We start from the raw sequence: 26,976 nt of genomic DNA on the forward strand, positions 1-26,976 counted from the left end.
GCTTCTGTATTCTTTGTTTTTTAGTTTTAACTAATTCCTCTCTGTGCTCACTGCGGTTTTACTCTCCTTCAGCCCTATGTAGGTGAAGCATGTCTTTATTTTTGAGTGCTTCAATGTCTAAATGACCATTTATTCCAGTTGGAGGTTGCCATTTTCTGTATTGGCTGAATTAGCTTGAGTTAAGCTGTACCGAATGTTGCAGTGTCTTTAACTTTCTTAGCGCAGGGTTACTGAGCGGCCCCACACCCTATTGTGACGCCGCTGTGATGAATCTCGGGCGGCCCCAGCGCAGCAGCTGCGCTGCCCGGCGGGTCCCGCTGCCCCGGACCGGGAGGGACAGCACGAGCTCCGGGACACTCGCCACCGCGTCCCTCCAGAGGATGTTTCCCAAGGTGAGTGCGTGACCCGTCTGTCCCCGCGGAGAGGCTCCGTGCCCGCGGGGTGCCACCGCCACAGCGGGCAGCGGCCCGGGAGCGCGGAGGGCCCGGCCAGCGCTGCCCCCGCGGGCGCGCCCCTTCCCCGGCCCTGCCCCGCGTCCCCGCCCCTTCCTCCCGGCCGGCTCTCGGGTGCTGCCTGCGGCGCCGCCGCTACCCTGGGCGCCGGGACGCGGCGGGTCCCTCCCCCGGAGCCGCCCAGGCACCTCCCTCGGGCCGCCGCGGTGAGTCACGACGGAGGAGGAGGAGGCGGCTTCGCTCGGCTCCGCTGTGCTGCTCTCGCCCGCCCGTGCCGAGCGCGCCCCGCCGCCGCCCGAGCCGCCGGAGCGCCGGGGCCGCCGGCCCCGCACCAGGTGAGCGCGGTGCCCTTTGTGCGCGGCCGCGAACAAAGGCGCTCGCCCGGGCCGGCGGAGCGGAGCCGGCCCGGGGCCTCCCCGCTCCCCGCTGCCGCCCCGCCGGCGCCGCCGCCGCCGCTCCCCGTCCCCGGCGCGGGGCCGCGGCCCCTGGCAGGCCGTGGCCCCCCCGGCACAGGTACAGGAGGTGCCTTTTTAATTTTGTGGCATCACCCCTTACGTCACGAGGCGCCCTGTTCCGCGGTGTCCGGACAGCCATGGCTGCGTTGCTGTGGCAGGTGAAGTCGTTCCTGCTGAAGCTGCCGAAGGTGCGCTGGAGCCGTGGGGACGGAGGGCAGGTGTCACGGCCGCGGGCCATCAAACGCCGAGTCTGCACGCCCCGCTCAGGGCAGCCCCGTCTGCCCAAGATGCTCTCGGCATCCCGGCTCTCGCCATCCCGGCTCTCGCCTGGGAAAACGCCTCTCGGACAGGGTTTAGTAAAGGGCTTCCCTCGGGGGTAATTCCTACCTTGGCTAAAAATTGTGTTTCTAGAGCCTCTGAGGCAGCACTCGGTAACTTTCAGTTTAGATGGACAGTATTTGTTAGCACACGTTAGTTTTTTACCTGTTGGGAAGATGCGTGAGAGAGGGACAGCATCACCCTCTGGATCAGAATGTATTAGTGCTCCAGAGACAAATGAGACGTGATCCTCGTTTCTGCTCACCATCCAGATGTGCTTCATCAGGGCATGTTTGCCTTTCAGACTTGGGTTTGCTTTCTCTTCAAGAAGAGAATATTTTGCTCTGTTATATATCATCTTTTATTTGTCTATTCCTCATCTTGGCATGTTGAACAGGATGAGCTTTGATGCTCTGTGAGATGAGCATGAGACATTCTGCAGATGTGAGGATTTAAAAAAAGAAACAAAACACCAAACTCCAGCAGACTTTGGAGGCAAGTTAGGTGTGCTAGTTCACAGTCCTGGTCGAAGCTGGCTCCAGTATGGTGTGAGGCATGTTTAGAGAGTATTTAAGAACACATTTTTAAATACATTTACAAAATCCTGCTATATTTAGTTTTTTTGGCTGCTGAACTTGCTGGCTTTCAATTTCTTTTGGCCTTGGTTATTTTTGGAGCTCATGTGTGATGTGAAATAGCCTGCTGAAGAAGAACCTCTATGTAAATGGTGAAAAATGAGGCCAAACATGTACTTCAGTTGGGTTTATTTTGAAAGTACAGGTATTCAAGGTGAGGGAGCATACAGAAAGCTATGTGTTATTACTTTTAAAAATACAGGCTTGTTTTCTTGCCAAGCTAAAAGCTACTTTTGCCATGACAAACAGATTCATCTGGAAAATGGTGACAGGTGTACTTCAGATAGATTTCTGTTGCTTCGCTTTGTCCTTAGCTGAAAAAGCATCAACAGTTTTTGTCCCTCTGGCATCTTGGTAGAAACTGGCAGCTCCTTCGGTGTAATTTAGAGCTGTTGGTAAGGGGATTTGTGTGCTGTCTTAGTTGATGTGGTACACGGAAATAATAAATCTATGAAGCAGTGTCTAGGACTGAACAAATGCAGAAGCAAAGGCCATTTTGGAAACTTAATTGGTAATGGGTTGGACCCAAATCTGCTTTAAAGCAGTTTTGTCTTTTAGTTCATTGTAAGCATTGCAACAAGTTATGGAAAAGTTACATGGGACAGAAAAGTGCTTTCAAGACTCTTTTTGACATCCAGCTGGGAAGACAGTGAAATCTTCAGCAGGAAACTCATCCCCTGGGCTGGCAGGAGTCACGGTGATCAATCCCCTTGTGATCACCAGAGCCGGGGCCGCACTGGCCGGAGCTGTGTGGACAGCGAGGGCTGTGGCTCACAGTCGGGAGCTTCTGTCCCTGTCGTAACAAAAATTAGTTAATGCTCCTAAGTGTCACGGGACAGAACATCCCGTTGAGTGTTTGGGAAAGCAAGTTCTGAATCCCAGTTTTGTGGGAAATCTGTAGCTGTGTCAGTTTCTGCTCTATTCCATCCTTTCCCCCATCCAGGGTTTGAGAGTACTTCACTTTGCAAGAGGAGAGAGACGTTTCCAAAACAATTTGTGTTGTTTTCTAAACAGAACCAAAAGTGAATGGAAACAAAACCTAGATTTTGTTTTACTAACAGTTAATTACTAACAATGACTGTGATACATATCTGCTGCCAAAAATTAAAAATCATCCTGCACTTGCATAGGGGCAAATAGAGCTAATACCTAAATGTGCCTGATGTGGTGAAGCTGTTAAAGGTTGATGCTTTGCCTAGGAAACAGTTTGTCAGAAATTGCTCTATATATGTGTTTAATATAAGTTTTTCCTCTCTGAAGTGTTTGTCGTCTGTGACCAACACAAATATTTATGTTTTTTACTAAGTATTTCAGTTCCTAAATTGGTTGTTGACTGCAAAGCACCCTCCTGAGCATCTGACCTAGTTTGAAGCATCAAACATCCACCCAAGTGCTGTGCATGGAGAGGCAGTAGGGTTTTACAGGCTGCTGTTGCATATGCTGGGAGAAACTTCCTGGAGAATTTTTTCCAAAAAGAAGTTTGGTATCAGAAGTATTTCTATACATGCACAGACAAAACTGTATTTCTTTTTACTGCAATCTGTCATCAGATTGGATTTCCTGCTGAAATGCAGCAAGGACAAGGCAGCTGTTACAGCTGCACCACACCATTGGGTGTATAGTGCAGAAGTGATGGGGAGAATTGTAATCCTAACAAATGTGCCATCTGAAATCACTTCTGCACTATACACCTATTCCACATCCAGTGTTGGTAATTTAATGGTCTTTCTTCTAAGTACAAGGGAGAAATGATATGCAAATAGTTTTGAAATGTGCTAAAAACTTTTTACGAAGTAACTTAATTTCATTTAGGAAAAAAACCCCAAACCACTTTGTTCAGTGTTGTATCTCTGAGAATGGAGGACTCTTACAGTTCTTTTTCCCTTTCAAGAGCTGTGCCCTGTCCATGAGCTTCCATTGGCATGAGAGTGCAGATAGAGCAGAGTGAGCAAAACTAGAGGTGAGAAGAAATCAAAGATCAGCAAATTAACCAAAACCCATTAGTTAGTACTTGAATAAGGAGAGCACTCTCCTGACTCTCAGATTTATTTTCAGCCTTGGTGTTGAGGAAGCATTATATAACAATTGTTGGAAAAAGTGAGGAAAGCTCATTCTTGTTTCTCCTCACTGCTGGTGATCTGACAGAATGTTACAGAGCTTATGTATGGTTTAAATGTCAGTCTGAATTCAGAAAGTGTAGTCATACTTCTTACTTTTCAGTAAATTCATCCAAGTTTTTAAGGTATCAAATCTGCCAAGCCTATTTCTGTTTTCAAAAATAATACAGATACAGTTATTAATGCTATCTAAAACCAAACAAAACAGCCTAATAATCTCCAAAAAATCCCTAATAATTTCAACTCCTTGCATTATTGGAATTCCTGTGACTGACTAAATGAGCTACTGATTGGGGTACAGAGATGGAGTCAGTAGATTTGTACAACCATTCCACTTGTCTCAGGATGTTCTGTTTCATTCCATGCAAATACACAGATCAAGAATTTATTTGATTTTCAGCAAGTCCATTTTCTCTTGTTATGAGGGCAGCTAAAAAATATGGAAACAACTTAAGTAATCAACTCTGTTTATGACCATGACCAAGCTCAGAAACCTTCTGACTCAGTTTATCCTTCCATAAAATTAGTTGACTACTTCACATGAAGGTGGAGATGTTTAATTAAAGTGTAATTGTTTTGCCTCTGAACTCATCCAGGTCCTGATTCAATGCACACTGAAGTCAGTGAGGAGCTTTTAATTAATTTCCTTGAGCTTTAAATAAGTACACATGGACGTGTACCTTTAAAGGAAATGTGACCTAAATTTTTGCAGCTGAGTTGCTGTAAAGGAGAAGTATAAATCCTGAAACAGCTTAAGGTAAATTGAAGGAAGGCTTTTTGTAGAATTGAGGAGAAGGTAGTGCAGCTGTGGAATCTCTGGTGCCTGTTGCCATATTAATGTAATTTTAATGGAGTTTCCTAAGTTTGAGTGTGCTGGATCTTATGTGGAAAACTAAAATTTCTTTGTGCCTTGGCAGCTTGCTCAGTTTGTTGGGGGAGGCAATATCAGACTTCAAGATAAACACAGTTAACTGAATGTTTATACAGAACCGATCAGCAGTAACACTTAAAATATAATTAAGAGTTGATGCCAAATTGAGAAAAATAGGAGCATTCATGTCTTCTTAGCTGTCTTTTTTCAGGAACGTCTGTAGATGCCAAATAATACTCATTGGTTTATGTGGAATTCGTGAAGGGTTTTGCTGAAGTTCAGAGGTCAGAAACATCAGGTTTTGCTAAACAGAACTTTTATAGCTGAAATCGTGGTCAGCAGCTACAATGAATTTAGTAAAATAAGCCTTTCACAATTCACATCAAACTGTTTGCAACCATTCTCTTACTGTTTCACTGTCAAGATTCTTAGTTCACTAGCTTTTACAAAATATGTTTTAATCTTTATTTAAAGTACTGTATGTGAAATAGCTCGTGTGAGGCACTACAGTTTTGGCCCCTTGTTTTTCATATATTCATTTCATTGCTCTTGGTAGCTGCAGTTTTAGATTTAACTGCTATCAGCTCCTGCCTTTTGTTGAGCAGCTATCCTTTATAAAGGTGTCCTCTAACTGTGCTTATGGTTTGGGAGCTGCAGAAATCTGGCTGCACTTCCAGTCATTCTCTTTGCCCATTCTGCCTTAAATTGGTGGCGGCTGGGTGCAGTCCTGCTCTTGGAAACTTCTGAAGTGATCTGGGATCTTACAGTGGTTTTAACTTGTGTAAGAATCAGCTGGTCTTGAGCATTGTTGTGAATGGTCTCTGGGCTAACTCCTGTTGTTACTATTGTTATGTATTGGAGTTTGATTAATCTAAATAAATATTTTTACATATGGTTGCCTTTAACATATGTGTGTTGGGTCTTGCCTGTGATTTTTCCAGTTCCATTGTGCTCAGGAATTAATCAGTCCCAGAACTGATGCGGCCTTGCTAAAACCCTTAAGGCCCTGCAGTCCGTGGGTGACTTTTCTCCAGCCCACATGTGTTTGTACAGTGCTAAAGGGACTCTTCAGCTGTCAGACCACTGACCCCATGCAGGTTTATGTCACAGTTCACGGCTAATATAATTAAGGTAACATTCAGAATTGTGGCTAGGGAGGAAGGAAATTGCATCCATTTTCCTGAGAAGTAGGAAGTCTCTTGAAGGCAAGATTTCCTTCCTTGCAATCCCGCTTGGCCAAAACATAGGGAAAGCAAAATGTCCATGGTAAAATTGGTGCGTAATTAGGCATTTGTTTTAAATTAGTGAATGTTGAAAGTCCTCTCTTAAAACTGACAAGGATTTTTTTCCTTCCTCTCTCCATCGGGTATCTTTGCAGCAGTCTTGTTTGGTGACCTAAGAAGGGAACAAAAATCCTTTTCTTGTGCTTTTTGTTTCGAGTAAGTCCTTCAGAGAAGAGAGAAGCTGGCATTCTTTTGCACATATAATTAAAAGAGCTACTGAGACCAACCTATGGAACACTATCCAGGAGAAGTCTAATGGATTATTATTTTACGAAGGTCTTAGGAGCAAAAGTCTCTTGCCCATATTATCCAGTAACATTACTGATGCTCACGGATCACTGAGGAGGCAGAGTTTGTGTTCTGGTTAGTACCAAAGAGATGATCAAGGCATGTAGCCACATTAGACAAATAGCCATTAATTCTTAGTTCAACTCACAGCAAGAGCTATTAATAATAGATCTCTTTAAATGGATTTGAAAATTAAATCTTGATTCAGAACTGAAACCTCTTCTTTGCTTTTTTTGGTTATTCAGAGCATCCATGGGGAAAGCAGCACAAAAGATTTTTTTTTTTCCCAAGGCAAGATAACTAGGTGACATAAGGGCTGTGTTTGTCACATTTTACAGCAAATTCTATTGATGTATGAGGCCAGAACACTATTTCATGTTGTTGTCCAATGGTTATACAGTTTTGGTAGTAAAGAACTATTAATCTGAAAGTCTCTGGTCCTAACAATGTAGTTTGATACAGTGTTGCAAAATACTAAAATGCTAAGTACTCATCAACCTAATAACAGCTCACGTTTTAATTGCTTCTAAAAAATCTAGTTAGCCCTAATGTCTCTACTATAAAAGATTTATGGGCATTTGCAGTGTGAAAATGTGTGTCTGTGACCTGGCAATAATGATGTTCAGGGGTCAGTAAAAATTACAGGGCAGCACAGGCCACATTTACATTGAAATCTCTCTCTGATTCCTGGGTATCTGTAGATCCTGTGTTGATGAATACCAGAGAAATGCCTACAAATATATATAGATATATATAAAATATATAGATATATGTACACACACGGTGGGGAGAAAGCCTTTCTGTGCCACCACTTGTGACCTCTGCCTTTTCAGGTTAAATGTACCCAGAACTGTGTACTTGGGCTGGGAGAAGTTGGTCATGCCAGCACAGGGAGTTCGACTCCAGAAATGGCACTTCTGGCCCTCAGAGGCTTTTACTGTGTGATTGTGAATTGAAATTCAATGTCATTGTTATTTTAACTGCTTACAGATACTTACTGGAATTTTTCCTGTTCTCAGTTAGGATTTTGCCTGTTTTGATTAAGGATTTTTGCCCTGCTTCTGCAGGAGGCTGGACCCGATGACCCCACTGCGGTCCCTCCAAGCTCACCCATTTTGTGATTCCGTGATTTTAGACTGTTGTCTTTTCATTTTTGATTGGTTAACAGTGTCACTTGCCTTTTTTGTTAAAGTTGTCTGAAACATCAAATTTTTGCACTAGATGCAGTTTAATGTCAAAAATCTGAATATGAATACACTGTTAATGAAACTGGTTGGGAACATAACAAATATTGAAGTTCTTCACCATTAGCAGTGCTGGTAATTCTGACTGTCCTTGTTCATGTTTCTGTTTCCTGTTCTAAGTCACTTGAGAATTGCTGAAGAGGCAGAAAAAACATCCTGCTCCTTGGCACATTCACATACCTGCATCAATTTTGACATTGTACTGGGTCGTGGAGGCTTCTTTTAGGTTCATTATGAAGAGAGAACCAATTTCTTGCTTCTACAGTCAAGTAACTCTTTATCAATGGTTATATTTAATGAGTGCAGTGTGTTTATGTCCTGTGTATTGTTGTTTTTTACCCCATTGACTTTAGTTTCTTGATTATAAATGTCCCTCTTCAGCAAACCCCAGACTTAATACTAATGATCTGTGAGTTCTCAGGGGATCCTGAGTCCAGTGTTGCCACTTTGTGCAGAATTGCTTTGAAAACGTGGCTTTGGTCATAAAGCTGATTGACCTGACCACGATTAATGGTCTTCCTGTTTCTTGTGTATTTTTGGGAATTGGCCTTGGCTCAGGTTCTGCCATGACCACAGAACAGGCCTGGGGACTGTCATTGGTGTCAATAATTAATAGTCAAAAAATATCACACCTCATAGGTGTTCCATGGGTACATGTGTGGACAATGCATGGCATGCCAACCATATAAAATGGGGTGGGTATGTTGAAAATCATTTATTGATTCCTGTAAGTAGTTGATAATTTTTACCTGTTGTTGTTCCATTTTTTCCACTAGTTTATGATTCAAATTAAACTACGAAAATAGAGCTAATTTCTCAGAGAAAAGAAAAGGCATCTCAAATCTAGGCCTATGTGCTGGAAGCTTCATTTTCTGCTTCTGAAATAAAATATTTGCAGATAGATCCACACAAAGCTTTTCTGTACTGTTCTATTTTAATGATGGATGCTGAACACTCTTTTAACAGCAGTAATTCTTCAGTGTGGGATACCTGGTAGTTAAATCGTTGGCTATCTGTCATTAGGGCCTAATTTCCTGCCTAGAAGATTTGTAGCTTTGTTATAAATAGGAGAAGAGGTGCCTGAGCCTCTGTGGAAGATGCCCATGATTAGGACGAGAGCAGCACTCATCCCTCCAGCTGTTGGGCACCATTGTGAGTAAAGTATTGGAACATTCTTCTAGAATTGTTTCTTGGACTGGGATGGAATTTGTGTATAAACTGTAGCAAAGTGTTGTCACTTTTTAAAGAATTTTTGACACATTCATCTTTGAAGTGTGAATACCTTTGTAAAATGAAAGGCTTTTTTTCAGGTTTTGTTGCTGTTACTACATTTAATTTCAGAGGCTTCAAGTTGACTGACGTGAACTACCTAAAACCCTGTGCTGCCTCTTTTAACTGTATGAGATGTGAGAGGTGCCTTCTCCTTGAGAGAAGGGGGGAAAATCATCTGGTTTGTGTGTGCCTGAAGGTCAGGAGGCAAATTTTTAATTTCATGAAAGTGGTGATTATGATGGTAGGATTTTTTTAGATTTATTTTTTAAGTCAGCTTGAGCATTGATGTAAGAAGTGTTTTGGTATATTGGGAAGCTCTATGGAATGCACTTCATTGCTACTTTTGAAGTCCGTTCTGAAGCTCTGAAAGGTGATCCAGCACTGGGGAGAAAAACCCCTGCTTGTGTTCATAAATGTTTCATGACTAAATGGCAGTGTTTTGGGCTGTTTCCTGTCCCTCTTCAAGAAGGAGGACTGTAGCGTTTCTTTAAAAATTTAAATCTAACATTTAAGAGAGATGAACCTACCACAGGAGTTCCAGCAGTAAATTGACCTAAATCTGACACTGGGGTTTCAGATTCTGAAGTCAGCTAAAAGGTAGCACTGAACATAGAAACGAAGTAAAAAAAAAAGGTATTAAATATTTCAGCTCTTACTGTTCACCTATAAATAGGTAGCTGTTATGAATTCTTCATTGTATCCCTCTGGAGATGGGAATTAATCCAGTCTCCAGCTGCCTGTGACTGAAGGTCATGAGTCAGAATGAATTAGAGGAAAATTTGTAGCAGGGTTTTTGCAGACTCTGGTTCCTGACTTCAGGTTTCAGGCTCCAGCTTGGAAGGTTTTTTGGGCTCTAGCTGTTCTCTGAAAAATGGCATTTGAAAATTAACAAGGCTTACATTAGGGGCAACATCCCCTTGCACTTCCAAGCTTCCCAGTATGACCATGTTTAAGCACTGAAGTGCTCCGTGGTGTAACTGTGGAGGGTAATGGCTTAACCTTGGATAATGATATCAGAGAGTCAAAGGGACCCCTTCCTGCTGCTCTTAACTCCACTTGTGTAGAGCAAAGGGAACCTGCAGTGCTCGGGTTTATTCACCATAACTCCTTATCTGAGCTTTTATAATCCTATCCTATTAATTGAGGGTTTTAACTGCCTTGAACAGAACCAGTCAGATTCAACAACAACAAAAAAAGTAGCTGAACTAACTGCTGTTGGATTTCTTTTGGCTGTAACTGGAAATGCTACAAGATATTAAAGAGGTAGTCAGCTGTGACTTACGTTTTAAAGAACTTGCCAGATGGCTGCTCTAAGTACCCTAAATTATTAAGACTGAGTATGTAAAATACTACGTTTTCCAACAGCTTATTGCCTTTTTATTTTCTTCCCCCTTAATTTAGGCTGTGCAGATTCCTCAGTTGCACTTTGTGTTTTCCTATGCCAGTAAAATGTGGTTGTTAGGAATTTCAGCATTACAGTGGTGTACAGTGTTGGGGGGAATATGTAATTTGAAGGAACAAAAGCTCATGTTGCTTTCTCATTGCATTAAATGAGCATGGCTTTAAAACTGAATGGGATGCTTAAGTAGCTTCCTTTATGCAAAATTTATAAAAATGCAGTTTTTTAGTGTGTGTCTTTTTCTGTTGAGATGTGAAATTTTTGTTTATTTAAAAAGATGACAAGAGGGGAGTCAGAAGAATTGGGGAGTTCTTAATTATGAACTGATCTGTGGCATTGTCCAGCAGAGTCCCTTCCAGGTTTTGCATTCATACCAGTGTAGGTGGAAGTGAAGGAAATACAGTTACCAATCTGTAATTTTCAGTGTTGGAATCTTCTTCTGAAGGCGTTCAGTCAAAACAGTTCTTGCTGGTGAGGCTTGAGTTTCCTTAGGAGCTGTTTCCATCTGTTGGTAAAACAGAGAAGTTAAACTGAGACTGACTACAGATTTCTCCGGTCTACATTCTTCTGAAGTGAAACCCCAGTAGCTGATGTTCTAAAGCTAGTTAGGAAGAAGGAATAAAAGGGGGGGCTAACTGCAGTTGCAGTATTTTTTCATTATGTACTGTTGTGTCTGGGGTCAGTAATTGAGGAGAAAGCCACAGTGGTCTTTTAGTTCATTTTTGGGAAGAAATATATTGTATTTTCATTAAAGATTTTTCAGAACAAGTAACAATGAGGAGAGGTGAGAAGTATTCCTTAATGCTAGTGGAAAAATTGGAAGTACTTAGCTATTACATTACTTGGGTAATATCCTTGTAAAGTAGCCCGGTGTTTGTAGGTGTAGAAGTCCAGCCTCTCATTCCAAACGCGCGTCTGGTTTGCTCTGATCTCTGACTTCCTGCCTTGCCAGAACCTGCAGCTTCAATCCACAGTGCTCTGTGTGAAGGTGCTGCTTGTACTTGGTTTGCCAAGGGTTGCACTCAGCCTTTTCCCAGCCCAGGAGAGGAGTTTGGTAGGAGACAGATGGGGATGTCAGGCGTTCTTGGCTCTGCCCAGTCCACATGTTGGGCCTTGCTGAGCTGAAGGAATTCCTGAGATCCTCACCCAGCCCACTGCAGGCAGCATGGGGAGGGAAGTGCTGGGCTGCAGGACAGCTTTCCCATCTGTTACTGGCTGACCTCTTGTACTGCTCGGGAAAGGGGGGGAGTGTTTTCAAACTCAGATTTATTGCTTTAGCAAAGCTGGGCTGGCAGTGTTGGCTGTAATATATAGATCCTTGGTTTTTATTATTCTGTCATGTGAATCATCTTAAAAAATAAATGAGAATTAAATTTCATTGCCTGTGCCTGGCAAACAAGGGAGAATTAGGTGACCCAGTTATGTCCATTTGCAGTATGTTGGATGCAGCAGGACAAGCTTGAAGCATTTGGTCTTTTACCACAGTTTAGTGAAGAATGCAATCACTCCTGACTAACACTGCAGCTTTTGAAATGCACGGGTCAGTCTTTTTTGTGAGAAAGGAATGGAAAACTGCCACTGGGGAGTAGATCCACGTTTAGCTGCCAGAGGTAAGCACAGACAGCCAAAACTTTCCTGTTGGCTCTGCACATCTGCCTCACCCTTACCTGGAGAGACCAGTTCCAGATCTGATAAACAGTGCATTCTCTATGGCTTCACCAGCCTTTGGCCTCTCTTCCTGTAGTGCCATCCAGGACATGATTCCCAGAAATTCAGCTGAGATCCCATTACTTCTCTGCTTAGGCCAGGATGTATCAGTGACTGTGTCTCTGGGCTTTGGAATTACTTTGGCTATTCATTCCCTTGGATGAACAGTTTTCCAGTGGAGTTCTTTTGATGCTGTGGGGATTCCTTCAGTCCAGTACACAGCAGTTCTTGTTTTTCTGTCCCCCTGTCTGGCTTTTTGTGCTGAGAATACAAGTTAAAATACTGTTCTCCAGGAAATGTTTCTCATATGCAATATAATATTGGCAAGAATAGGTAAATACATTAATTCTGTGTTTTAAGTATAAACATTGGGATTCATTAGTGCTGTTGGTAAGTTTGTTGGTGATGTATGGGTTGTAGAACAGAATCAGTTTTTATCTTTGCTGATCAGCTGACACTCAGCTGCCAGCATCCTGCCCTTGGCATGTTGCATCCTGATGCTGGCTCAGTTTTCTTAATGCTGTTGTAATTCCATGATGTGTACTTTTAAAAACATGTTTCTTTTCAATGAGTGTGCCTTACATTTTAGCTTAAAAACTCATTTAGCCTCACCATGTTTGGGGAAGCAGCCTGATCTCTTAAGTGAGAGAACCTCATGCTGGCACTTTGACCTCAATTCAGCTTTTCTCTGGGTACAGAACATCTGAGTAGCTCTGGCTACTCCAGTGTTGTTTCCCTCTTGGTGAGGACATCTGCATGAAGTGGTGAACAGCCAGGAAAAAGTAGAATTAGTCTAGATGAGCTTTTGATTTTTGACCACAAAAAGGGGGAAAAAAAGGATAAAAAAGGGAGAGTACATTTGGTACATTTAATCTGGACTTTATTAACAAATGGTGCAGGTGTGCATATCTACCCTAATCAGAAATTCTTCATTAACTACAGCAATTTATGCTATTTTTTACATGATTCTGGCTGCAATGTTGTCCTGGGTAGCAGCATTTGTTGTTTCCTTGCACATTAAAGGGGCTTGAACTGTCACTTCATTTGTGACATTGAGCTTGTCTTAGAGTCTGATGTGATGGATAGGAAGTTATAAATTCTTACCAGGCCCTGATACCCGTTGTAAAAGATGTTCAGAAATACGTCACAAATCTAAAAAATAAAAGTCTCTTCTGTCTATTGGGTGATTGAATGTGAGGTTGGTCTGAAAAATTCTGTGCAGAGTTTTCCAGCCCAGCTTTTGAGTGCCAGTCCTTGTAATTGCTGTATTCAGATAACATAGGCACAGTTGAAAACAATAATTTTGGTCAAAATCAGCATGGTTTACATTTCTCCCTAGTTCTTCTCAAATCCTTGGTAAGTTACACCTATTTGGGGTTTTTTTACTAGAAGAAATTACATATCACAGTGTTGGTTGGTTTTTTCCAGGGAGTTGGGGTTTATGCTGAAAGCTTCCTAAAGAATGCAAAGCTTGAATGCAATTCATTCTCAAGTGGTTGGGAATCTCATTGGTATGGTCAGGGTGGAAATCTTGCAGCTGAAGAATGGCTTGATTTAAAAAAACTTACTCTTTAAACATAAAAAGGTTTTTATGTTTAACAGCTCCAGGCAAGTGTACAGTTGTATGAATTTTACCTAGACCGTGTTCTAAAGCAGACTGGGAGTGAAGGTGTGTTGAATTAAGGGTCTTTCTGGGGTTCAGCTGTGTATGTTCTGTAATTCTTTGCTCATTCGTTTTCACAGGGCAGTTCCCTCATACATTTTTCCCAGCTCCAGTCACTGATCAGGACTGAACACGTGGATTATCTGATCTCCTGTGGTTTTTAGAAGCAGGTATGTTGGCATGGAAATCTGGTGTTTTTTTGGTTGGGGATGGGGCAGTGGCCACTGATCTGTGTGCCAGAAAGATCCGTGGGGGCCGGGAAATGCTGCTTAAGGAACATTTCATAATGTGTAGCATATGAATGTAGCTTTCTGGAGAGAGCAAAGATGATAAGTACTTTGATAAGATTTTTCAGTCCTTCATTTGCGAAGGTGGATCGTGCTGTCTTCTGGGCTTGGACCAGCTTTGTATGTGGGTTTGAAAATTTTCTCATGTAGCATATGCTGGGTAATGTTGTCATCCTAAACTGTGTCTTCTCTAAGCTTTATGTAACAAAAAACCAGAGAGATGTTCACATTTCTCGTGCTGGGGTCTCAGTGCTGTTTTAAGACCTTTGTCTTTCCACTCTGATGTCATCGAGTAGGGAAGAGCTGTGGTGGCTGTTGCTCAGGATAATTGGGTGGTGTGCGGAGAGCAAAGTGCTATTGCTCTGAAAGCTTAATTTTACCTCTTTATACATATTTTTTGAGCCATATTGAGTGCTTTTTTCCCCCTATGCTGCCTACTAATTGTGTGAAGCATTCACTGAATGGGCAGGCTTTAGGATTTTTATCCTTCCTGTAAATAGGTGGCTTCATGCCAAACCCATCTTGGCTGAAGGTTACTTTAGAAGAACCAGGCTTAGATAGGAATTCCCATCACCCCTTTTTAAAGTTTGAAAATTAATAAGCAGCTAGAAGATAGTTATGGTGGGAAGCAATGAATAGACTCCAGGTCTTGTAATACCTGATGTGCAGAGGAATGCTGAAGTGGGGTCCTCCTCATTGGCATGGGGGCAGCCGTGGCAGTTTCTTGGTGCTTGTGGATGGTGCCACCTATTGATGTCCCATACGTTTTGTTTCACTTTTAAACAATAGATGTGCTGCTACATTTCAGCTTTCGCTGCCATGGTTTTTCTTTTCTCAGTTGATTGGTTACTATACAGCAGCTTCCCTTTTCAAGTACAGTATTTTTTTAAAGTGTTTATAATATTAAGAACCAGTCACAACCTTTCAGACTGGCTTGGTATCTTGATCAATGTTTATTGTTTTATCAGTCTCTGGATGTGTATAACTTAATGTCCCTTGCTCACTGTCTTACTTTGTTCATTGTCTTACTACTGGCATCGCTTGTGATCCCTCAGTAAATTGCACTGTGGAGTATATAGTAGAATAATCCAATTTACTTACTTGAGTTGACACTACACAAAAATATGGGATTGTTTAATTCCCCCTTCAGAGAGCAGTTTGCTGGTTGTATAAAAACCCCCAACAATCATCACCTTGCATATGTACAGGCTGCAGGTTTCCAAGCAGAACCATCTATAGCAAATCAGTTTCATGCAGATCTTCCCACTGAAACCTGTCCAAGAAGGACTGGTGATGGATCTTTCTCACTTTTTACTGGTGTTATCTCCATGCTCAGTAATGTGGGTGGCAGAGCCTGTCCCAGCAGCTGCTGCTGAAGTTTGCATTACTTCTGACTCACTCAGGAGGGCCTATGTGTAATTTTAAACGGTTTCCACACCCAGATTACTTTCCCTTAAGAGTAATAATGAAAATGAAGTGAGAGGAGAGGTTGGTAATGACTGCAGGAAAACATTACAGGGAAAACTTGTCCCCCCTTGTCCTGTCACTCCAGGCTCCTGTAAATAGTCTCTCTCCATCTTTCTTGTAGGGTCCCTTCAGGGCCAGTCAGGGGTTACATTTCTCCACCACACAGCACTGGTAAGGGGTTGGTTGAGTTTGTGACACTGCTGGAATAGTGTGTTACTTGAAGCACCTTTATTTTTTACATTTCAGGCTAAGGTTTTTACTACTGTTGTCTTAATAAACATGGTTCAAGACGGTTTTTAAAAGCTGCTGAAGAGAATGCCTGAATGTTTTTTTTTGTCTTGGTAAACACCCTGTTGTGGAACTTACATAATTACCAGATACTCATATAATAAAGTATAATCATGCTTTGTGCTATAGAATTTGGATGGCACAGTCTGTTCATTCCATAACATCATTATTTTTATTAAAATAAGAAGCAAAAGCTCAGCTTTTAAATGATACTCTTTCCCTGCTCCTCTTAGCTCTGCTTTCTCTCCAAAACCATTTCATAAATTTTAATAACTTTTACAGTAACGCAGTGGCCTGTCTTATAAAGGAAAAAAGAAAAAAGAGAGAGGAGGAAGACTTAAGAGTTGAGATTTCACACAGCTTTTGTTTAGCCATTGCAGACTTGATTGCTGTGCATTCTGCATCCTGTTTTCATTCTGCTTGTGCTTATTTATGGAAAAAACCCCAAACCATGGACTCTTCTGTCAGGGTGATTCTTTCATCTAGCTCTTAGAATTCCTTTTCTACTCGTGCAGTAACGTAACCACAGATAATGAGCTGTGGGGATGTGAACATGAGCCTCTGTGAATGTTGCAATTGCATATGTAAGCCCCAGTTCAGTTGCTCATATTTTTAAGGATTTCTCTGGGGAAGGATGTGATTCCTTACTCTCCCAGGATATTCAGTGATCTGCCACTGGTGAAAAACAAGTATTTTGGAAATGAAACTTTTCTTCTCTTTCCTGTTAGATCCCACTGCCTATTTTAGTTTGTCTTTTTCTGATTTTGTATCTCCAGGAAATCCAGGAGCTGGCAGGAGGGGAATGAACCGTGAGGGCGTCCCCGGAAAGAGTCCGGAGGAGATGTACATCCAGCAGAAAGTGAGAGTCCTGCTCATGCTCAGGAAGATGGGATCAAACGTAAGATGCACTTCATGGCCCATCTTTTGTGGGTTTTCAGACAACTTTGGACTAACTGGGGTAGTGTTTGTTGAGATGGGCAGGCGATGGTCTGGTTTTAATGCTGAATTGTTTCAGCCATCATGGATTTAACCCTGATCAGTTAAACACAATTGATTTTTGCTTAAATGTTATGAGGCTTGTGATGCCTGAAACTACCATATATAGATCAATGATTTAAAGTTTTTCATTATTGGAAAAACAGCCAAGTAAAGCAGCTGTTTTAAGGTGACACTGAATCTGCCCATGAGTGCATGATGAACCATTTTGCTGCTGTGTCCTTGCTGGTGGTCGAGCTGCACAAATAAGGGGTGATTCAGCTGGTGAAGAGTAGAGCAGAGGCTGGTGTGGTGCCTCTCAGCGGGGGCTGGTGTCTGCAGTCTGTGTGGTTCTGGTTTTGCTGAGTGCCTCTGTGCCCCCAGCTGACGGCCAGCGAGGAGGAGTTCCTGCGCACGTACGCGGGGGTGGTGAACAGCCAGCTGAGCCAGTTGCCCCAGCACTCCATCGACCAGGGTGAGTTCTGCCCCCTTCTGCCTCCCCCTGCCTTCCCCTGCCCTGGGCCTGCTTCCCCTGGCACAGCAGCCTCAGGAAACCCCACCTTTAGCTTCCTGTGCTTCCAGAATAGTGTGCCACCTGCTGAAACCCATCCTGCAGTCCGGGGTGTGCAAGTCCTGGCTTGCAATAGGCTTTGGAAGAGAACCAGAGCGAACTTTTTCAACAGGTGGTTTTATTTTGACAGGTAAAGTCAGTCTGATACTGTTAGGATGCATTCTTGATAACACTTTTGTCACCAAATAAAATGGAGTCATCCAACAACGTCTTCTGTTTTTCACATTTCCGTGAGTGTGTGAGTGAAGTGCAACGTTACTGTTCCAGCAGAGTAAGAGGGAAAGATTAGCAATAGGAGGAATTTGTTTCCCATTGCATTTCTTCCATTGCACAATGTAATGAATTTGCAGACAGGGGTAGCAGGCACATAATAAGTTTGCAAATCTGCTTTGGTTTGTTTAGATTCCCATTAAGGGGATAAACTACATCCTGGTTTTGTTAATTCTTTGTAGAATTAACAGTAAACAATTGTGTGGAGCTACTCTGAGTCCACTAATCTCATCTGAACCTGAATGTTTCTTACTGGATTCCTCTCCCCCCCTGCACAGCCCTCGTACCAGATCACGTTCATAATGTGCAGTTTGGAATTGAAGGAACATTGTAAGACTCATGCCAGAAAGAACTGAGTTGAGCAGAAACCTAGTATAGATCTGAGACATCTAGAAATCCATTACAAGCACAACCTGCACAAACTTGCTGATGTGTTTTAAGCCTGTGTGTTCATTCCTCGCATAGCTGGGGGTTGATGGAGGTGGATACTTGAAGAATTCTGAGCCAAAATAGAAAGCATTTCTGCCAGTCTAAAGTGAGAATTTGCTTGTTTCTTGTCAGAAACGGAGGTAGACACGTTCAGTTAAGAGAGACTTGGTTGCAGTTGGGATTTTTCAGCATTTTCCTTAAAAGTTAGATTTTTCACAGTAAAATCTATGCTGAATTACCTGCACTTTGGCAAAGAAAAGATGATAAAATCAAAAGTCTAGCCAGGGGACACAGATACTTCCTACACCAGTGCCCCTGCACAGCTGCATCCAACTTCACTGTCTAAACTGTCTGATTTTACTGTGAAATTACATTTTCTCACCTTGCAGAGGGCTTTGGAGATTCAAAAAATTGAGTTTTGATGTGACTTTTAAATGTTATTAAAGGAGAGACCAAGAGCTCCTCAGTCTGCTTCTAGACTCACTAATTGGGCAATACAGGAAATGTAAGAGCTTCACACGTGGTTCAGAAAGTTGTCCTTGTCCCATATTTGAACAGTTAGTAACTGATTTCTCTGTCACCATTTTCATAAAAGTCCGTGAAGATTCTTAGGACTTTGTCCATAGGGAAGTGAAGTCCTCCCTGTGGGTGCTTGCTTTGACAGAGTCTGAGGCTCTGCTGTCTCTCTTGGGAGATTTGACCCCACACCTACCTTCTGTTGTCCAAAATTATAATTCATCTGGTGGTCTGACCATTAAGATTTTTCTTGGTAGGGAAGAAAAGAACAAAGAAGGAAAATAGTTAAATATTTAGAAGAGTGGGAAAGGATGTTGGTTCTTTTCATGTTCAGAGATGCCATCTCCAGATTAAGCAGTGAATAGCAAGAAGTACCAATGGAATTGAGGAAATGTAGCCAAATAACCTATTTCTTTGGAGAAAGATGAAGCTGTAGTGTGCTGTACAGACAGAAGCAACTGCAATTTATTGCTCAGGACTTCGATTTTCTTAGAAATCTCTCCAGGTTTCTAACAGTGAGTAATGATAATGCTCTTTGCTTGCTGCTGCCTGTACCCTCTGCTGGGTGCTGGGGTTGGTGAAACAGGCAGGCTGAGTATGAAATTCCTGGGAGCTGGGGATACCGTGGCATATGTGCCCGATTTTCCACCTTGAGGGAGATCCCATCTCCACTAGATGGCATTACCTTGTGCTGAAAAACCCCTGCAAATCCACACACTCACCGTTCTGCTGCTCCAAGATTGCTTAAAGGAATTTTCCTCCCTACTTTTCTGTTTTCATTGAATCTCCTCTGGAGGATTTTTTTTTCCTTTATGCAACTTGTCTTACACAACAACAAAAAGGGGTGTTATTTAGGGAGTAACTTACACCAGGTTAGCACTTCAGTAGATTTCACAGTCCTTTGTTCCATAGCAGGACAGGTTGCTCTCAGCCTGACTGGTCCCTGACGTATCTTTAGAGCCATTTTCTTCCAGCAGGCACAAAAGACACAAAGCTGACTTGACATCCCCATTTTGTTCCAAAAAATAGAGTGACACTGTTGGCCTGAACACTCTGAGAGCTTTGTTATGGACCTGCAGGTTTCTGTGTGTGCCTTAAAAATGCTGCAGGCTGGCTCCAGTTCCAGAAAGGTTGTTTTGGTTAGTTGGGGTTTTTTTAACAGGAGTATAGAGGATGGGTGGTGTTGGATTTTGTTAATGTATTACAGTCTCTGTTGCATTTTTGATGTGTTTCTTTTTTGTGCATCCATGATCTGCTGTCTGAGGCTGGTGGTCCCCTAGCAGTTACCTGAGCAGGACTGCTGAGCTTGTCCCTGTGGTGCCACTGCTGTGATTTCTGATCAAGATCAGTGGCTCCTGTGTGTGAGCCCCTTGGTTTGACCACAGGGAGTCACTGCAGCCTGTGTCCATTGTCTCAGCGATGTGACAATGCACTGAAGGAAGAAGTTTTTGGTGTCCCTGCTGAATTCAGGCTTGTGCCATAAACCCTCCATGAGCCACTGTTAATACCAATATCTCTGACATTTAAAGTCCCTCCATGATACTCTGGTTGTTGTCTGAGGATCCAGCGATGGAAGTTAATGGCTAATTGATCAAGAAGCATCTTGGAATATCTCTGTAATTTTTAATCAAGCCTGAAGGCTAAGACTCCCCTTCAGTTTATGCTTATTTTTATTGGAAGAGGATATATGATAATTGAGTCTAATATTAATGTCATGCTTACCTTTTTTATAACCATTTTATTTTTCAATCATTGTTAACACCTATTATGAAAGTGCAAAATCCAGGGTGTTTTTCTTTACTCGGGGAGCTCTTTAGCTGACATCTGTGGAGTGTTTGTTGTTTGTTTTTATGGCTCCAGGAATAACTGAGGAGCCCTGAGGCATGTCAGTTCAACCAGTGTGTGTGCTGGAGAGGGGATGTAATCCTGAGCTGTTTTGGGATATTCACACATTGGTCTTGCCTGCATTGCAGCAAGAACCAACGCAGCTCACGCTTGTTAGGGCTCTCCAGATTAAAAGGATGAAATTCAGGCTTCCTCACATATTTTTGAGTACAAGCAAAATGCCTCTCAGGAAGTTTTATGCACAGAAGCATCTCCTGCATGAGCCCCATATTCCCTGTTCCCCAGCTCCTTCCATTTCCGAAGGGTGGGCTGGCTCTGGGCTCGCTGAAGGCGCTGCTCCGGCAGGTCTGTAAATGGAAGCAGTGCAGGGAGGAAGCACGAGATGGGAATTGTGCTGAGACCTTGGTGATTGCAGCTCTGGTGTTCCCATAGCAACAGGAGTGTCGTGCTGGTTCCTGGAGGAAGCTGGTCCCATGGGGAGGGCAAGGCTGAGATGCAAACACGTGCCTGGCTGGGCGAGACGTATTCTCTGGGTTGTGGGGCACCAAAACCACCCCAGGCAGCTTGTGGGGTTCCAGGAGCAGATGCTGATGGAGAATGGAGATTGAGCTCTGCTCAGTGTAGTTTTATTCTGATGAACACAAGGCTTGTTTTAGTGTGCTGATCCTCTCAGCAGAGCATGGTGCATTTTTAGAATGGCAGACTAGGATGCTAATACTGGGAGTTTCAGGGAAGAGTTAATGTTTAGAAGATTGTTGCTGGCAGGTGGTTGAAGAAGTGTATGTATGCAGAGATCTTCTGTGAAGTGAAGAATTTCTTTTTTTAAACTTGGCAGCCTTTAGAAATTCACAACAGGCTAAACCTTCTGATCTCTAAATGCTTTTGGGGTTTAATTAATTCTGCAGGTGACTACAAGCAAATCAGGTGTACGTATCTATTTATCATTCAAAGAGCACTTGGAAGCAGCAGCTGTTAGAGGTGTCAGCATCTTCTCTTGTGTTAAGGTAGTGTGGTTTTAATCCAGCCTGTACCCTGCTGGGTTCATGTCTCTGTACCCAGGTACTTGCTGGGCAGCACTGGCATCAGTCCCCTGGGGAAGCTTTCTGCCATGCAGGTGAGCTGAGGAGCAGCTGAGCTCAGTGTGTGTCTGCAGCCCTCCCTGCCCTGCAGTAAAGTCATTTGACCTTCAGCTCATCTTGGCTTGCTAAGACTGAAGAACAAGTGATGTAGAAGAATTCTAAATTCAGCAATTCTAACAATTGCAATTGGAACATAATCTCAGCAGAATTTTTTTGGAAGTTAGTGGGGTAAGATTGTCACTATTACTTTCTAAGATAGGACGTAAGGCCACCAGTTAATTATTGTTAATTCCTAAAAAGGATGAGGGTGAGAAAGACTAAGGCAGAAGCAGTAGAAAAAGTATTTGAATGTCTAAAAGTCTGTGGCAGTTAAAGCTTTGCTTAGAAAAGATGGGGAATATTTCATTTGTTACGTTGTAAGTCTCTATTTTGGGATAGAAATGTGTGCCCAGAAAAGGGACAGCTGTGGAGAGAGAAGCTGTGTGCATAGATGCAGGTCAGGTAGAAGTGTGCCTTTGTTATTGTTCTGTACATTAATTGCTGGAAGTGCAGAGCTCGGTGAGGATGTGCTCAAAGCAAACGTGGTTCACCGTCCCATTGTCTCAGTCACGGGCTCTTGGCCATGTGCAGCTTAACTTTGTAACCTGTGCTCTGCTTTTACATTATTTTACTTGATTAGTAAGAAAACATCCATTGTGGGAGCCAAGTGGGCCTGCAGGAGCAGCTCTGTTCACTGGTACTCGAGTCTCTGCTTTCCTTCCAGCACACAGAAGGCCCAGCTCTGTTCTCTGGCAGTGTTTGTGTCTGTACACGAGCACGGGCACTGGAGAATTGCTTAATGAGCAGCCTCGTTAGCTTGGTTTCCTTTAGCTCTGGGTAGTTTGGGTTATAGGACAGGGCTGGAACAAAACCTGCTTTTGTGCTGAGAAATGTGGATGACCTTTTTCTGGACAAATGTCATGCAGGTTCTTTTGCTGGGGGACACCTCCAGACATGGCCACGTTCCCTCAGTGGCTCTGGAAGGCTGGAAGCTCGGGGCAGGCAGGAACACGGAGCTGTGTTCAGGGGGCTCGGGGGTTTTCTGGGATGCAGCCCCTTTCCTGCATGGGATTGCAAGGAAACCTGTAAGAATTTAGTTCCCATTTAGACACTGGAAAGGGGAGACCCTGGGAAAACAGTCAACATCTGTTCAGTAATCCAGCTCGTCCCTGTGCTGAGTGACGTGTCTGTGATTTCGTGGTTGCCAGGCGACTCCAGCTGCTCCTGCACCTTAAAGGGATGCACGGAACACTCAGTGCCAGAGGTGCTGCTGGAGCTGCCTTTGCCTCCTTAATGCTGCAGCGTGGGGACCTCCCTCTCCAGCACTGAAGGGTTTGTCACAATCCTTGCAAGTGAAATCCTTGTTTTTCTTAAGAGGCTGGTAGTTCTTGCGTGCTTTAAAATCAACAAGGCAGCTTGTTAATTCTGAGCTGGAGCCTGGTGCTATATATCATTTATGTTTTGATGAAGGAAGAAACAGTTTGTGCAGGAGATGAAAAGGGAGATGACTGCAGGGCTTCTGAATGCTGGCAAGAGGGTGCATCAGAGCAGTTTTTGATGTAGTTTTATATAAGATAAGGGCCCTATATATGAAAAACAAACTACTGCTTGGTCCTTAATATTTCCTCCTCTGAGTACATATAACAAATAAATTGTGAAGTGTATAAAAGTAAATGTAGTTGCATTTCATGAGTATTGATTTAGTTTTTAAGGACATTAGCAAGGGGAATTTACAACCATTTTTGACCACTTTTCCTGCTATATTGCTACTGAAGAGCAGGTTAGATAACTGAGAACTCTTTTATCTTGTGTGCAGGTGTATAGGCAGAAGTTGCTTGGGGCACAAAACTGAGATTTGCTTCTTGATATGCCAGAGGTAAAAGACTGGAGGAATTTCACACGCTGATGCTCCTTCTGAGTTGAATTTGAACTTTGCAAACCCCAGAAGAGGATTCTGTGGAGCTGAGCAGTTACCTGACTGCAGCAGGCAGTGGTGTTGGTTTTGGCATTCCCTAGTTTGTCATCTGCTTCTCTGTTGGTTGTAAGGATGTGTGGAATGACAATTTGGGTACTACATCTCTCCACTGTTCTTTAAAGGAAGTAATTATGGCACAGTTTTCCTGTATCCATTGTTGTTGCAGGTGCTGAGGATGTTGTGATGGCATTTTCCAGATCAGAGACAGAAGACAGAAGACAGTAACTACAGGACACCTGACAAACACAGAACTGGAGAAGACAGTGAGATTCCTGAAGATAGAGGAGGGTGGCTGAGAATTAATAAGTTCCTCTGCCCACCCTAATTGTTCCTTGGTATTCCTTCTCCTTTGTAATGTTGTTTCCCTTTGCCCAACCCTCAGAATGCATCTCACAGCCATCTATTCCTGTCAGATTTTGCAACTCAGCCGGGCTGTGTTCATTAAGGACAAACCTAAAAGTGTGGTTTTGGTTGGCTCAAAGGGACAGGCTGTGGTTGGCTAAAGGAAGGCAATTTTTCAAACTTGACCAATGGAAACCTTTTATCTCACATTTTATTTTATATTTTAAGGAAAGTCTCTTGACATCCTACTTCTAAAGAAGCTTTTCATGCTGTGGTGCTTATTTAGGTCAAACTTGTGAATTTGAAGAGGGTTTGATTTGGCTGCATAGAACTGGAAGCAACTTGTGATTGGGTGACAATGCAAAAGCTTTCCCTTCAGTTGGCTTGCAGGTATTTTGCTGACTCCAACATTTTCATGGCAGGAAGCTGATGTTTTGGTGCATTGGTTATTTCTTTATACTTATTGACTTGGGGGGGGGAAGACAAATGTGCTTTGCAATATTTATTACATCTAAACACATATAAACGCTTGCTTTTGGGGGGTTGTTTTGGGTTTTTGATTGGCTTTGAAGTCATGGTTTTGATTTCCTTTAGGCTGCAGTGTTTCTGATGCAATCAGTTTTTCCATACTCAGCTGCTCTGTGGCCTCGAGCTCTTTTGGGAGCATGTGTCAAAGCAGATTTGGTTCAAGAAGTCCACCTGGCCAGGCTGGAGGCTGCAGCTCCCAGCCCTCGTGGGCACTGGGAGGCTGTGCCCGAGCCCTGGCACACCTGGCTGCTCAGGGGCTTCTCTTTGCTTCCGACAGAGGAGCTGTAGATATTTTGCAGGAATTGCAAGAATGAGATCTATGGCTGTGACATGAATTTGCCAAATTTGTATAGAGAATATGTGAACTTGTTTAAAATACTACAGAGTTCCACTTTAACCCTTTAATTGCTGCACAAGACTAGCTCTCACATTAGGAACAATTAATGATCATTAACTTAAATCCAGCTTGCACTGGGCTTTAATAAACTGAACTTTCTAGTCACTTGAAAAATTGTACATGGTTTCCCTCCTTGCAGCTGTTTGGTGATAGGGAAATTCTCTGGATCCTAGGATAATAGCATGTTCTTGAGGCACTGTTCTAAGAGGCAGCAGTGCTGCATTAGGCTGTCCAACACTGAGTGTACAGGTGACACTCTCAGGTTTACTCTCTCTGTAGCTGCAGGGCCTTAAAACACACACAGACATTTACAGACTGAAAAAGCTGCAGTGAAATTCCCGAGGTGCACTGACTGTTCAGGAATCTGCACACAGTGTCCAGCACTGCTGCCTAAAACCAAGCACTTCATTTTCTCTCATGTGTGCAGGTGGTTTTTACAAAACTTCTGGATTTTGCTGTGGGTTGCACTGACTTCAAGATGTTTCAGAATCTATTAAAGCTGAACTCAATTCACCTGTTCCTGGTTCTTTTCCTATGGTTGTTATTTGCAGTAACAATTCTAGAATCTGACTGTGACAACATGACCATTTTCATGGCAAGAAATTCTGCTGACAGGATGCTGTTGTGGTCTCAAAATGGGGGAAAAGCTGGAGAGAAACCATGGGCTGTTTGCAAAAGGAAGAATGGACTTGTGAGCACAAGGAAGAAATTCTCTTGAACAAATAAATACTGTGTAATGAGAGCAATTGTACATCTATTTATGAAAACGCTCCTTTTGATTCAGTTGCAGCTTTGTAAAGTTCTGTGTGAAAGTAAATCTTTTACCCCTTTTTGTTGGGGCCAGATAAGAAATTTCTTTATTAAAATAAACCAGGAATGAGCCCAAAAGATTCTCTAGATTTTGACTTGGTCGCCTAAGAAGCCCTTTAATGTGAATTTGGTGCAGAGGGGGGCAGCCCTTACAGTGTTGACTGAGGGGGATATGTGTGATTCTGGCTCGAGGAAGGGGCTGCTCTGTGGTGGCCCTTCAGTGCTGACATTCATCATCCCTGGGTATCCATGGCACTCCTTAGCTGCTAAATCTTTTCAAGAAGAAAAGTGTTTATGTGGTTTAATCTTTTCACTAAAAATGTAACTGGTGGGGAGGGGGGGGAAATACAGTTTTTAATAGCTACTCTTGTTTCGTACTGATTTACTACACTGCTGAACTGCCAAATGAAAAGCACTTGGCTTCACCTTTGAGAAAGACTTCCACATGCACTCCAAACTTGGGGTCTTGGGTAATCTATTGAGAAGGATATACTGAAAAAAGGCAGTGTGTTGTATAAACAACGTGATACGGGCTTCAGACATTGGAGGAGTTGTGGTCACTTGGGAATATTTGTGCTTGGTTGGTACTTGTGTGCTCTGCCCCTCCCCACTGGTGATTTCTTTACTCTCAACCAGGGCTGGAAGATTTATAATGAAAGAATTCATATATAAATTGAGGAGAAAGTAGTGGCCAAGAGGGCTTTCCAATATTCCCTTTGAATTGTGTTTCTAAGCATTTATCTTCTTGCTATGAAAACAAAATCCCTATTCCAGCTGTGGGGTGTGGATTAACGGGAGGTGGAGAAGCCCCCACACAGGACATCAGCATGATGGACTTGTTTATTGTTTGTACAAATTTCCCTAGCTTTGCCATTGTGCTTTTGCCTTCTCAAGTAAACCATTACTAATAAAACCAGAAAATCCAATGTTTTAGAGACCTGAGTTGAGCACAGATGTAATCTGAAATATGTTTGTAACTACAAAAGGCTTTATAGTCCAATTATCAACCATATAGTGCTTAAGGCATTCAGAAAGGGAGTGTAAAAGCTTTAGAGGCATCTTCCAAGAAAAGCACACGCTCTTTGGGTGGTCTTTTGGGGAGAAACGTTCCTTTGGATATTCAAAATGTGCTACTGTACTTTCCCTGCCAAGCTGCTCATCTACTTCTCACAACACACTGTGTTTTCCAGAGCTTGAGGAGAAGATTCAGATCTGAATCCCACCCCTCCTCTGTTCCCAGGTGGCAGCAATTGCTGCAGTTGTTGGAAGCTCATTGTGTCTGAGCATGGCCTGTTGTAAAAGAAAATGAGGCTCCACCATCCACCTGGGCCTTGAGTCTGATTCTCCCAGGTCCTAAAATAAACCCTGGAGTGGCAGAACATGTGAGCTGGAGGCACAGCAACACTTTGGAAGGAGATACTGCCTGAAGGAAGCTTGGATCACAAATTTAAAAA

The 26,976-nt window shown here is 42.9% G+C and overlaps 1 protein-coding gene across 3 annotated transcripts; it reads left to right on the forward strand.

Annotated features, from left to right (window-relative positions):
• Positions 1 to 286: 286 nt before the first annotated feature.
• Positions 287 to 25,546, forward strand: CTNNBIP1 (catenin beta interacting protein 1). 3 transcript variants are annotated; one of them, XR_014227026.1, is made up of 6 exons: positions 642 to 787; positions 13,785 to 13,874; positions 16,523 to 16,644; positions 17,106 to 17,196; positions 23,612 to 24,177; positions 25,264 to 25,546. XR_014227026.1 is itself a non-coding variant. In XM_082295623.1 (5 exons), exons 3-5 carry the CDS (start codon positions 16,549 to 16,551, stop codon positions 23,668 to 23,670), a joined length of 246 nt encoding a protein of 81 aa, XP_082151749.1. In that variant the 5' UTR covers positions 287 to 392; positions 13,785 to 13,874; positions 16,523 to 16,548; the 3' UTR covers positions 23,671 to 25,546. The 3 variants fall into 3 exon arrangements, 2 of the variants coding, with proteins under 2 accessions (XP_082151749.1, XP_082151748.1); XM_082295623.1 differs by lacking the exon at positions 642 to 787 and adding an exon at positions 287 to 392 and having other exon boundaries at positions 23,612 to 25,546; XM_082295622.1 differs by having other exon boundaries at positions 23,612 to 25,546.
• The last annotated feature ends 1,430 nt before the right edge of the window (positions 25,547 to 26,976 follow it).

This window comes from Coloeus monedula, assembly GCF_965178545.1.
Source record: "Coloeus monedula genome assembly, chromosome: 22".
Classification (NCBI taxonomy): domain Eukaryota; kingdom Metazoa; phylum Chordata; class Aves; order Passeriformes; family Corvidae; genus Coloeus; species Coloeus monedula.

Excerpts from the sequence above, each read along its gene's own strand:
- CTNNBIP1 (XM_082295623.1), top strand. The coding sequence starts at position 16,549 with ATGAACCGTGAGGGCGTCCCCGGAAAGAGTCCGGAGGAGATGTACATC. Across the intron at positions 16,645-17,105 it reads TCAGGAAGATGGGATCAAAC|CTGACGGCCAGCGAGGAGGA; the intron begins GTAAGATGCACT and ends CTGTGCCCCCAG. Across the intron at positions 17,197-23,611 it reads CCAGCACTCCATCGACCAGG|GTGCTGAGGATGTTGTGATG; the intron begins GTGAGTTCTGCC and ends TTGTTGTTGCAG.